At 32.4% G+C, this 14,302-nt stretch overlaps 1 protein-coding gene across 1 annotated transcript; it reads right to left on the reverse strand.

Moving 5' to 3' along the window:
• Window positions 1-12,013: 12,013 nt before the first annotated feature.
• LOC122596565 (40S ribosomal protein S30) lies at window positions 12,014-13,145 on the reverse strand. Its single transcript, XM_043769173.1, has 3 exons — window positions 13,037-13,145; window positions 12,777-12,914; window positions 12,014-12,251 (listed from the first exon to the last, which is right to left on the reverse strand). The coding sequence occupies exons 1-3, from the start codon at window positions 13,038-13,040 to the stop codon at window positions 12,205-12,207; spliced, it is 189 nt and encodes a 62-aa protein (XP_043625108.1). The 5' UTR covers window positions 13,041-13,145; the 3' UTR covers window positions 12,014-12,204.
• Between the last annotated feature and the right edge of the window lie 1,157 nt (window positions 13,146-14,302).

Genomic DNA, 14,302 nt, shown 5'->3' on the forward strand with positions numbered 1-14,302 from the left:
GGTCATTTTCAAACTAATTTTTGTAAAACGATTTTTAAAAACAAAGAGTAGATAGCTTTTATATAGTACTAAAATAAAGTAAAGATGTATCATGCGACCAAATCATTTACATATTAAAAGCAAATAAAATATTTAAAACGTAAAACATTATCCATCTTAATTAGATAGTATAATATAATAAGTAATATAATAGTCATCTTTATATATTTGTAGAATGTTTGAATTTCAAAGTATTTTCAAATGCTTTATATGTTAACAATAATAAATAAAAATAAAACACATCTACATCCTTCTAGAAGAAAATAGTGAAAATAAGGTTTTCATTTTGATTACAAAAAAGTTGATAAAAATAAAAACCCTAATTCCCTCTCTCTCAAAATTCACTCAGATTTTCAAATATAAGCCAAATTAACCCAAATTCACCCAATTTACCGTCCAACTGTTTGAAAAGAAAAAAAAAAGAACGAAAATGGATGAGAGACTAAGTAATGTTCCATTCGACATTTTTAAAAACATCGTCACCAAACTCAAGGCACCTGAGACTACTCGTCTGAAAATACTAACAAAACCGTCAAAATGGAAGTCGACAATCCATTTTTTCAAAAAATTTACAACAAGAACATGTACGATACCTCTGCTTGGTTGTTTGTGCACAAGTTTGATGTTGATTTCCCCCAAACCGGAGTATTGTTGGGGTTTAGTGATACGTATAAAATGATAGTTAGTATAGATTAGCTAAAATCTAATAGTTGAAGGGTGCTAAGTGTAATTTTGTTACAATAAGTCGGTTGTGTATTGTATATTTGTATAAATACACAATATACATATGAATAACAATCAGTTATGTTTGATGATAAATCTACTTCTTCCTCTTATTCTTTCTGATTCTTCTTATCTTCTATAATATGAGTTCTATCGTATCAATTGGTATCAGAGCCACCGATTCTCCGACGTGCTTTCGATTCCGCCTCCGATTAGGATTCCGATTAACTTCCGACATTTTAATTAGAGGGAATGATAGTATAATATAATAATTAAATATAATATTCATCTTTATATATTTGTAGAGTGTTTGAATTTAAAACTATTTTCAAATGCTTTATATATTAACAATAATAATAATAAAAAAAATACATTTACATCCTTCTAGAAGAAAAGAGTGAAAATAAGGTTTTCATTTTGTTTACAAAAAATTTGATAAAAATAAGAATCCTAATTCATTCTCTCTCAAAATTCACTCAGATTTTTAAATATTAATTAAATTAACTCAAATTCACCCAATTTACCGTCCACCAGTTTGAAAAGAAAAAAAAGAGTTAGAAAATGGATGAGAAACTAAGTAATCTTCCATTTGACATTTTTTTTAGAAAGAGTAAGAAAAGGGTCTCAATTATTTCACGCCCCTGTTCACCCAAAAACGAGACCAAAAATCCATCACACGGATCTCTCATCATGATTATACCCCGTGGATCATGAGGGTCCAAGTTGGCAATAAGTAGGGCTAGATCAATTACCCATTCAGAAGTCGCCGATCTATACTCACAATACACAACCTTTCGATAACGAAGGATAATCACATGAATAATTCTATAGCCAACACCATCAGTATCAACTAACACCTTCGTACTCTCTATAACCTCATTGAACAAATACGCATTAAGGGGCAAGGGGCAATCAACTTCACTAACAGTGCCATGACCGCAAATATTAACAACCAACAAAGATTATGCGAGCTTGTTGGAGCAACTAACATCCAGTTCCGAAATGAACTTGATGTTACGGATTTATACCCAACTGATCATTTACATGTCAATTGGACTAACAGTTTTAGTGTGGGCACTGATGGCTTCTCTGTTGGCGTTCTCCTGCATGTGGTCCCTGTTGACCGGTTTACCCGCATTTGGAAGATTGGCATGGCTAGCATTGATGCCGATTGGAATGAATTTCATCACGTATATACATTCGTACTATATTGTTTAGTTAACTTAAGGATGAAAAGGAAAGGAAAAGGGAGAGGAATTTTTCCTTTCTAATCATCTCAAAAATGAGAGGAAAAATCTTGAAGGAAAAATAACTACGACTTTATCTATTTCTCCTCTCTTTTCATTTCCTTTCTATACCATTTTTTTTCCTTCTTAATCTTGTCCTCCCTCTTCTTAAAAAAACTTAACAATACAGTTTATTTTTTTTTACTCTCCAGTGCTTTCTTTTCCCTTTAATAAAAAACTTAACAATATAGCCTTGATGAACATTGGCTTCAAAATGTGTCTTTCCAACTTCATGGACTAGATTTTCATGTGGCTAAACAAAGTGACACATTGTGCCACAGCAACTCGTCTTGGTGTACATTCATGGACTCTTGTACTCAACTTTTATTGGGCAACGCGTTGGGAGAATCGTGTCTACATCTACTTAAACAAGATATTGCTAAGTATGGAGAGAAAACATATATGGTTGACTCTCTAGTAGACGTTTCTCGAGAAAGCTACATCTTCCTTGAAGCCTACAATAGAACACTTTATCATAATGTGAAACTTTCTACCACCCCACTCGAATTTACAGACCCTGTGGTATGCAGAGGGGGAGGGGGATATATGCTGTTGATGAGGGGTAAGATTGGTAGGAATCAAGGCTCTAAGACATTGGAAAAGCTACAACTATTCAAAATGAAGGACGAAACAAAGACCGACATTATCGACTGGACTTGTGGCTACATGAAAACTCTATCTAGCCCTAGGACCAAGAGAAGAATCATACAAGTAGTAATAAATGGTATTCCCTGAATAAAAGGCATACTTAATGAGAAGTCGATCACCTGGGTAAGGCGATACAATATCAAACTCTTCTAGTTTTGAAAATGGCACTTTCGGGAAAGTTTGAAACATTGGTCTATCTCTGTAGATTCTTATTCTTAACGGCTTAATCTCATGCTTAAAAAGGTTTACCACAAGAAGATGGTCGACTAGCAAGATATGAAATAGCAGTCATCCCCTGTCAGCCGCTATCAGCTTCAAATGTTCTAAGTCGGATATCATATTTTCGGGGACCGTAATTATGTGGTTTGTTTAGCATCGGCCAATCTAACAAGAACGACACCCAAATTTGGATGGTCTTGGGTTAAAATATGCATACACATGCACGGATCCTCCGAACAAAACTTTTTCTTCCTGTTCATTTTGACCTAATTTGGTGATGGGTGAATATGATATGGATAAAGGGTTTCTAATTTAATTTGGTTTGGGCAAAGGGGGCGGCTGGGGTCTAAGGTGGTCAAAGGATATTCAAGAGGGAGTTTGAAGCTGGTTTTTATGTCGAACATTTTGTTAAAATGAGAATTTTTTTTAGAAGGAATGAAATGAAATCCAGGCGGCTCGCCTGAATGCCCAGTCTTTCTTTGCCGTCAACTCGACGTCGTCGTCACCAAGAAATTGAAATCTAAAGGAATGAAATTCGATCGAACTTTTTTTCTTTTATTTTTTTTATTTTATTAAGAATGAAATTCCTTCCCTCATTCTAACGGAATGAGATTCTTGCATCTTTGAACAACTAAACACATAATGGAATTTAATTCCAATTCCATCATATTCTATTAAATTCTGTGAACCAAACGGACCTTAGAGGTTTGTCTAAGGGAATGTGAGCAAATGGGCATTCCGTTACCCGATTTGGCTCTTGTCCAACAGCTTTATGTTTCGCTTAAGGCTCATGGTGAAGGTGATTTGGTGACCCAAGCTCTTATTTTGTCGCTCGAAAGGCTTGATAATAGTATTAGGTTAGGTTAAATCGTGCCAGGCGTTCTTGTCAGATGTTAGCCTTTGTCGATAATAATTGACATGTACTTATCATGTGTTATGTTTTTGTATGATCCTGGAGGATATTAAGGTATCATTCTTGAGTTTTTTTCTAATAGAAAGGGGAAGAAAGGAAAAGAAAAACCAAAAAAATCTATTCTTGAGTTTTTTTTTCAAGAGAAAAGAAAAGATTTGATAAGAAAACCCACCTCTTTTTTTATGCTAAATTTTGTGGCCAAAATGGCCCGATTCCAAAGGAAAACTTTAGCATTCTTGCAAAATGACTAATTTGTCCTCTATCATCTTCTTCAAGGAGCCTGGGTTGTCTTTAGGGTTTTGGAAAGAATTATGTCGTTCTTGAGATATTTTAATGTGTAGGGTTTGAAGTGAAAGGATGATGGAGTGTATCGATCGGATCTATGTTGCTGAGAAATTGGAAGGGTTTTGCTACTTTGTATATTATTTTATTTTAATTTCAATTAATTCCAAAACATACCAAACTTACATTGCAACTTTTTTATTTTGAATCTGTACGTGGACTATGGCCTATATGCAATTGACATTAACATATATATTTGCTACTTTTAATTTCATGTGTATTTATTTTTATAGGTTTAGATCAGATCGAAAATTTATCCCGTAAGTTATTTTTATTTATTTTTATTTTAATCTGTAAGTTGTTAATATGGTGGGAATAAAAGAAGAATATAATTGTAAAATAATAATCTTTTTTCTTTACACACACACATATATATATATATATATATATAAAGAGTTATCAAAAAGCGCTCGCTTGACGCTCTCTTAGCCCACCACGTCAGCAATTTCTTAAGTGGTGTCACCATATTGATTCATGAGACATATCAACAGCTATGTCATCATTAGTGGATAAATCGGCTGCCTTGTCAGCATGTGAACCGGCCTATAACAATATATTCAAAAATGAGAGTGTTGGCCGGGAGTCGAACCCGTGACCAAAAAGAAAACAAAGCAGCACACTGACCAAATGAACCAAAGCCAATTTATTGATTTTTCTGCATCTAATTCTATAATAAACTATCATATCATATAGCTGTATATAAAAGTAAAATTGGCCCCACATGATTTTAAGACATTTATATATTTCCTATTTCTTTTTCTCTTTTCTCTTTTCTTATTTAACAAAAATGTTGCTTATGGTGGAATATCTTGATAATGGGTTAGATTGGTGAAATAAGGGGATAATGGGTAAAATTTTCTGCAGCTAGTATTGTAAGATTAATAAGGTTTTGACGGTTTGTATTATTGATCTTACATTTGATGATGTTGCTTGCTGCTAGCTATGGGAAATTGAGCTTTTATTGATACATTATTATGCTGCTGCAGTTTTTAGGATTAGGAGACTGTTTCTTTTAACAGAGATATGGTTTCTTTAATTTTATTGACAGAGTGGATTTTATTTTTGGCTTAAAGTTTTGAGGTACAAGACTAGACTCAAAATATGGTATTTATAAGAATAAGTTGACTTGGTTGAGAATGTTTGGGATCATAATTAGGATAGATATTGATGTTTTTGGGTAAAGTTTATAGTGATTATCAGTCAGGAATTAAAGTAACTTATATGTTGTTATTTTTTCGCTTATAGTTTATATAATTTAGTTTTGGAAGATAGCATAAATGCTCAATAACAATACAAGTTAAAACATAAAAACAACTATACATTTATTATTATTATTATTATTATTTTGGAACAACATTTTATTCTATTCATACTATTATATTACATGTATACCTGAAAATCATGACTCTTAAAAAAATCCCTAATTAATCCACCCTACAATTCCACAAATGTGGAAAGTGAGACTAAAATCTAGGTGGATTCTCCCAAGGTCAAAGACCTTACCAATGGACAACCAACCCCATTGGCAACAACTATACATTCTAACTATCGAACTTTCCAATTCTGTTCAACACTCGCACACACAATAATTACACAAATTTATTAAGTGTTCATTATAAGACTTGAACCGAGGTTGATGGTTCATCACTTACACCACAAGAGCCAAAGCCAAAGGGTCTTAGGCTTATGTATTACTAATAATAACCATCATTTGACTAGATAAAAAACTTGATTGAAATTGGCACTAATAGTTTTTGTGTTAACTTTGGTGATTACAGGAGCAACGATTTATCAAGGTGTAGCATATGTGCTGATGATGATTGCTTTGGCCTTAGACTTATATCATTCACTAGATTGATGGTTTATCCATATTCTTTTTCTCTTTTTTATCTATCTATCTCCATGTTTAACAACTTTTAGGGTTTGTTTTGACATTTGGATTCAATCCAATACTTTGATTAGTAAAGTTTTTTTTTTTTTTTTTTAAGATTATTACGACTAATGCATTGTCATTTGGTTTATACGCACATGGTCATTCGGTTTATATCTATACTATTTCATAAAATAAATGAAATTTTTTTCTTTTTAAACTTTTGGTTTTTAAAATTTAAAAAAAAAATACTCTTCTTTTTTAATTATTTATTTATCAATTTTCACCTAATATACTTATAATACCCTTAATAACATAATTTATAATATGGAACCCTCCGTCCTTAAAAAAAACTACACTACCACACATAATATCAATTATTTTTACATTCACCACCATCGTCGCCCCAACACTGCCGACACTACCGCCGCTAGATGTCACCACCACCTCCGCCACCCGTCACCGCTATCACTACCCACCGCCGTCGTATTGTGTGAGTATAAGTCTAGTACATGTATACAAATTTTCTATTAGTATTCTTTTTTAGGACAAAGCGAATAAATAATTAACAATTTAGTTGACTTGGTTTTGTTTGATTTAATTTTTTTATATGCATCTAAAAACTAAATTACTGATTTGGTTATTTAAAATGCAAAAGCCATAAAAACGACTTCTTATAATATAGGTTTCGGTTTCGTTTTGCTCATCATAGTCAAGATATTGCGTTTTTGTTGCCTTTCCATTTTCCAATTGTCGATCGTTTAGTTCAAACGACAAAAATAGAATAATGGATTGGATGTTTCCTTATCTTATCGACTTAGTCAGCATATCACTATTTGTAAAACTACTTTTATGAACACTCTCACATATAATCGACTACCCCTTTGTTTGTTAGCAATCTACTATAATAACAAACTACTTGTTAAAAGGATTAATAATTCTCGTTCTCTTAGGTCGTCCCTTAGCGCTTAGGGCTTATATGGGGTTACACCAAATCACCGCAGAGTGAAAATTGATTGTTCGGCCTCCATTTGGTGAGGATTCTTTTGCGTATATCGAGTTTCTTGTAATTGGTGCGACTTTTTTTTTGCCCTTTTTGTAACCATCGCGCGGTTCTAGTCGCAAGATGTATTTAGGATCGAGTAGTTTATGTGTTTTAGTACATTTTAGATAGTGTACTTGTATCTGGATTATAAACCAGAAAAGTTTTTTATTAATTCAAAAGGGAAGATTGTTAAATAAAAAAGAATCAAATTTTTTTAAGGAGATAAAAATGAGAGAAATGTGGAAACTTTGACAATAATTACACAAGGAAAAGGAAAAGAACAAGGAAATCCGTTGGAAAATATATAATTTGTTATCTTAATTTTAGAGATGATTCTTGAGCTAAGAGGTCAAAAGGTATTTCAACTTTAGAAACAGACTTTAATGATAGGAAGTGAATATATGACTTCTCATTTTTTATTTTTGTTTTATGGTTTTCGTTGTTTATCTAGGCGTATGAGCGTATCTTCTTTATTTAGACGTATCTTCTGACATAGATTTTACACCAATCAATCATTGTTTTAAATGTTAGAAAATGAAAGCTTTTTGGTATCAGTTTTTTGCACCGAACTGAATCACTACATGTGGTACTAATTCAATAAGAGTATCACCCTAAGAACAACAATACTTTTTTATCACTAACTTTAACATACAACACAATATGAAGTTAAAACTAGGCTAAACATTCCTAGTAATTACCTAATCAAATAAATACAAGCTTTCATTTATACCATCAAATTTTAATTATTTTCGGACCATTTCCCTAACTCGCTTTATGTCTGTCCATAATAGATACTGATTTTTGACAATTCAAATTCAAAGTTTTCACATTTATTAATTACGAGAGCAAGTATCCGCGCGTTGTGGCGGTGAGATGATAAAGGTAATAGGTCATAGGAGGTGATATGTTATAGAGTATCATAGCCAAATGTTTTAGTCGTACGGGCTCCGCCTTTGGATTTAAAAATTCTTCGAAAGTATATCGAATGACATCTCTAATGAAAGAGCATGAAATTTTAAGAACACTCATATAATTTTTATAATTTATCGATGTACGGTTTTTGAGATAAAAGATTTTGAAAGATTTAGAAGAATAAAATGATCTGTGGAGGAGAGAGAAAGTTGTAGGCATTGATGTATGATACATTATGTATTATCATGTGTACATTGTTGAAATTGAAAATTGAAACTCAATTTGCTTTGCTTTATAATATAGTATAGATATGTTTTTTTTTATGTTATCACATCAAATTAATTCATTGATCATAACTAAGCTAAACATGTCAATCTATACTTCTATACAATATAATAAAAGAAATAGGTTCCCATGTTAAAAGTTATATGAGATAAAATATCTAAACTATCTCTCATAAAAAACAACCTTAACTCTAAAACATGGAGTCATCAAAACTCTCTTTTTCCCCCACACCGGCTCCCTTACATGATTTCACACACATCGTTTATACACAAGTCTCACCCACCACAACACACGAATACCATGCTAATAGGAGATAACGTAAATAAATGAACCACTTATATAATAGTTACAAATTAAAAAAGTGGGACACATAGTGGAACCACATACATATAATGCCTAATGGGTGGTTCATCCGCAATGCTTGAACCATCTTCGTAACATTAAATCAACAAACGTCTAATTAATTTAAATTTCATTAGGTGCTATAAATAAATACATAAACAATATACACCCTTGTCGTGTGTATATACAGTAAATTGTCAAAGTATCCACCTTTATTATACATTACAAATATGGCAAGTATCATTAATGGTGGCCATTTAAAAACACAAACAAATTCATTACCAACTTATATATCTCTCAACTCCAAATTCCTTCACCTTTTTCTTAGACAATTCATCACACAATTTTTAAAGACATATATATAGCATCATAATTCCATATAACTAATTATTTTAATGGAGCCTTCGCAATCTAACTCCATCCAAGGCGGCATTGCCATCACCATAGCTACAAATCTTCCTCCTCCTCCATTACTCGCCATCCCACCACCTCCACTACCACCACCACCATCACCAACCGTCGTTACTCCACCGCGTCCATCTTCACCGCAAGTCGAGTTGCTAAGATGCGATCATCACAAACTATGGAATTGTTTCACAAGAAGATTGAGAAGATATCTTGGATGTTTGATCAAGTCATCAAATGGTCATCCAAAGTCTTTGGAAATGAAGTCTTCGGGATTCGAGAAGAAGAATAAAGTTGTAGCGGTGACTAGCAGTCCAGTGGTGGGGAACGTTAGTCCGGTACGTTCCCCGAATTATTATAGCGTTATGAATGATGAAGAACGTGAAGAAAAGCTTAAATCTGCTATAGTTTACTGTAAAACTTCAGCTACTTAATGATAATTAAGGTGGTATCTAGCTATAAATTACTATTTCGATCTTTTAGTTATATTTTATAAGATACGAATTACTCTATTTAGTCAACAATTTTAGTTTTGGTCTTTTGACATGTTGAATTATTGATAATCGTTGTGTATCTTTGTTATTATCAATAACGATTACAGTGTTTTAGTGTACACACGTTTGTTTCATAGATATGATTGATCTTATCTCAAATGTTTCATTTCATTTCGGAACATATATTTTTTGAGTTTGATTTTTTTAAAATAAAATCTTAGCATCTTTACTTTGTGTATTGGATCAATCAGGTGAAGAATGCGTATAATTCGTATGAATTTAGTATAAATCTTGCACGAATTAAACAATTCATAAATGGAATAAATGCGGTTTCCATACGACGAGCATATTCATTAATTAGAATGTTTGTTGTTAGGTAGAGATATAAAGGTCGATCATTCACACTCAACATCTTTAACGAGTAATATCACTCGCTATCGAACCATTAAAGTATATCAAGGTATCAATTAATCATAATTCAACATCAAATTATACCTCAGTAAAAAATCCAATTTTTCTAAAAAATATCTCTCATAAAATTCGAACTCATGAACTTTAGTCAATTATAAATTCTAATTTCACTTAACCCGTCGGGGGCAAAGCACTAAGGATCAAAGTTGATACATCTACCAACCAGCAACCGTAATAAACGATGGAAGTGATTTTTCTACATAATCAATGAATACAAGTACAATAATATGTATGCATTAATAAATGTTATAAAGGTGTCGTATTTAGTTTGTTTGAAATAACATTTTACCTGTGCAAAGAATCTCGCAAATATATATAATGTGGGCATATGTTTTATAATTAAAGCTAAGTTCTTCTACTAGTAGTTTTGTTTTTCTTAGTGCATTTTAACTATGAATCTATGATATATCTTAGTACTGGTTCTTTTATGATTATGACGGCCCTGATTCCAAACCGTGTATTTCTTTCAGATTTCCTAGCGTTAGGTTTGCATATAAGGATGGACTTTAAACATTTTCTTACTGACAAGTGACAATTATCAATTCTGAATATAAGAATAGAACGAACAACTAATTACCATTTGCAAAAAGTGCAACTAAGTCACACCTTCATCAATAAGGTAGGCCTAAGTCATTTAATCAAAGATAGAGACCAACGAACTTGTATAGATCCTATGGACCTATACATACATGATACATTTACATATTAACATTTACATACAAAAAGAAATGTTAAACGCATATTGCATGCTAAGTGTTTCATGTTTTTGATATTCCACCCACTAAAAAGTGAAAACACATTTTCAAGATATGTACACTAAAGCAGAAACTATTTAATACAATATTGAGATGTCAATGAAGTTGAATTGGAATGGAACTAGATGGACAGAAATGAGGGTAAAACAGGGAGGTTTCGCTGCTAACCAGTCCATCTCAACATGTCAATCCAGATGCACACGGTAATCACATCCTACTACATTGCCAATAGCCCAATACCTTAATCTAAAAACCTACAACTGCACATCTGATCACTAACGGGTAAACTACAAATGACCCGAGTTGATGTCAAATTACTCAACTGCACATCTGGATATCTGATTGTTGATGTCAAGTTACTTTTAAACCTTTTAAGAGCCAACACACATACTAGGCCAGAAAGAAATATCATAATGTGGGAATCACATTTTTTTTACCCATATGCTATCAACTTTGGAGAACAATCTTGAAAAGTAATTTCTATCATTTGCAAACAAAACCCCAGGGGCAAAATCACAGATGAACACTGTGAACTGAATAAGAATTTGGCAAGTGAAATATTTCTTTCCTAACAATCTTGAAATAACATCCGAAACTACTCACAATTGCACGTTCTTTACTACTCTTTAGCAAAAGCAATGGTAACCTCGTGATTAAAAGGCAAGAATAATAATACTTTAAAAACATTTGCAAACTTTTCACAAAAACGTTGCGGAGCCAAAGTAGTAAAAATCAAAATATCGAACTGAATATAGATCTTAAAAGGCTAAAGTAGATCCGGAAAAGAGTAAAAAATAGGAGGCTTCATTGCTAAGCAATCCATCTCAATATGTCAATACCTTACTCTAAAAACATACAACTGCACCTTTGATCACTAACGGGGCAACCACAAATAACACAGATAATGTCAAGTTACTTTCAAACCTTTTAAGAATCATCACACTTATTAACTTAGCTAGAGAGAAATACCATAATGTAGGAATCACATTTTGTTGACACATACGCCATCAACTAAGGAGAGCAATTTTAGAAAGTTATTTCAACTATTTGCAGACAAACCCCAGAAACAAAATCACTGTGAACTGGATAAGAATTTGGCAAGTGAGATATTTCTTTCCTAACAACCTAAGATAACATCCAAAACTACTCACGGTTGCAGATTCTGTACTACACTTAAGCAATCCAAAACTACTCACGGTTGCAGATTCTGTACTACACTTAAGCAAAAGCAATGGGTAACCTTGTGATTAAAAGGCAATAATAATACTTAAAAACATTTGCTACTCCTTCACAACAACTTTCCAGAATAGTAAGTATCAAAATACTGAGCTCAATATAAATCCTGAACGGTTAAACTAGATACAGGACATAGAGCATGATTAACATTGTCTAAAACACAAAGCAGCAACGTAAAAACAATCCCATTAAACTAAAAAGCTACATCCTCTCCAAAGCTTACTTCTCAGATGAGTTTGGTCCTCTCTTCTTTCCAAAACCAACAACTGCACAAATTAACAGGATATATCATCGTACAAATTCGCTTATACTTTAACAAGTCTTGAGCTTATACAATATTTTATTGGCAAACACGATCAAAAGATTCATGTTTCTTTAGCTATGTAAAAGAAACACAATTTATAAGTCTAGTTGTCGTAAAAAAGCTTTACGACATACAAGAGAGGAATTTCAATAACCCCCCTAAGCTACACATTCACACTTGTAAAAGCATGTTGCTACAACCCCCTTAAAATAAACTAATTTACTAACTTTAAAGTTAAAATATACATTTTCTCAAAATAATTATGTTCAAACATTTTTTTTAACTCAATAATAATAGAGAAATCAGATCGATATCGCATTAATTTCTACGATTATGGACAAGTATAAATAAAAAAACAAGCATATACTAACTCCATATAAAGCAGATATATATACATACATACATGTTATGTTATATGCAAATCTTATAAAGTCTCCAGTTAACTATTTATATTTTTTGAGAAAATGAAAAAGAATAAGAAACTAACCGGCGGTAACAAAACGGCGGTTGTACTGAATACGCTTGTGAGCACGTCCACGTGGCTGTTTCTTCTTATCTTGCTTGGCTACCTTTGGGGTTTGGCCTCTGACCTTACCGGCACGTGCCAATGATCCGTGAACCTTACCTGTTGTTCAAACAGATAAACAATTAACAAACTTGAATATATTATTATGTGATAGACAGAAGAAATCTTTCTTTTATGGGCTAAGAAATCACTGAGAGGAAATTAAAAAAAAACTTGCTTACCCATGTTGAAGTTTTTTTTGGTTCTTCTTGTTGCCTTTGGATTCGGTGGGTTGTATTTGCAGCAGCAGCAGCAAGAAATAGCAGAGAGGAGAAATTAGATTAGGGTTAGGGTTTTTATGTGGTAAATGATGGGCCGTATTGGGTCACTTGAAAGAGCAGGTGGGCTTGGACTACTTATTTCATATTTGTAATCGTATTTCTTTTTTTTCTTTTTTTTTTTTTTTCCTTTTTTTTTTCCGAACGGCATATAAGCAAATTTGTATCTGTATTGTATTTCTTTCCACTAGAAACTTTGAAGATGTTGCTTGAAATAAAAATGTATTCAGCAAAAATAATAGGAACTACAATACATCAATCCCTTAAAACAAATCCCACGTAGACAAGTATGTAGAAGGTAAGATTTAAACGTAAAAGGCAAGTAAACATGAAAAACTCAATATTTTCTTGAAAAAATTACATTTTTCGTCCCTCAACTTGGCAGTTTTTTCAGTTTTGACCCTAAAGTGAATTAATTACAAAAAAAACCCTGAAGTTGGTCAATTTTTTCAGTTTTTACTCCGCGACTAAACACCGTTTATCTGATCCGCAACTAAACACCGGATTGTACAAATACATACAGGTAGATATATATAAATATGAAGAGATATAAATTATGAGTATCAATTATCAATATTATTGTTTATATGTACTTTATGTGTTTTTAAATGTGTAGTTAGTTGCATTTATCTATTTGATTTTATACATTGGGTTTGAGTTTGGCTAGTTTGAACATGGTGATGGATTATTTTTATATTATGAAAAGCAGGTGTTGTTAATTAACAAAAAGTAAATGGTGGATTTTTGATATTGGATTTTGGCGTTTTATTGAATTAGAAATGGTGTTTTTTTGTTTTTTGTTTTTAATTTGGAGAATGAAGTTATGAAGATCTGGTGGTGTTTGAGTATTGAAGAAGAAGAAGAGCAAAATGACGAATATGCCCCTCACTTAACGATCAGATAAACGGTGTTTAGTCTCGGAGTAAAAACTGAAAAAATTGACCAAATTCAGGGTTTTTTCTGTAATTAATTCACTTTAGGGTCAAAACTGAAAAAACTGCCAAGTTGAGGGACGAAAAATGTAATTTTGTTTATTTTCTTTTATGTGGGACTTGAACCGATAACCTCACTATTATTATTGAGGTCATTGGACATTGGGTACCTTACTTCAACTACTTGGACTAAAAGTCATTGGCTAACTTGTTTTTCAGTTAAACTGGTTAGGCTTTT

Source organism: Erigeron canadensis, chromosome 4 (genome assembly GCF_010389155.1).
Source record: "Erigeron canadensis isolate Cc75 chromosome 4, C_canadensis_v1, whole genome shotgun sequence".
Lineage (NCBI taxonomy): Eukaryota > Viridiplantae > Streptophyta > Magnoliopsida > Asterales > Asteraceae > Erigeron > Erigeron canadensis.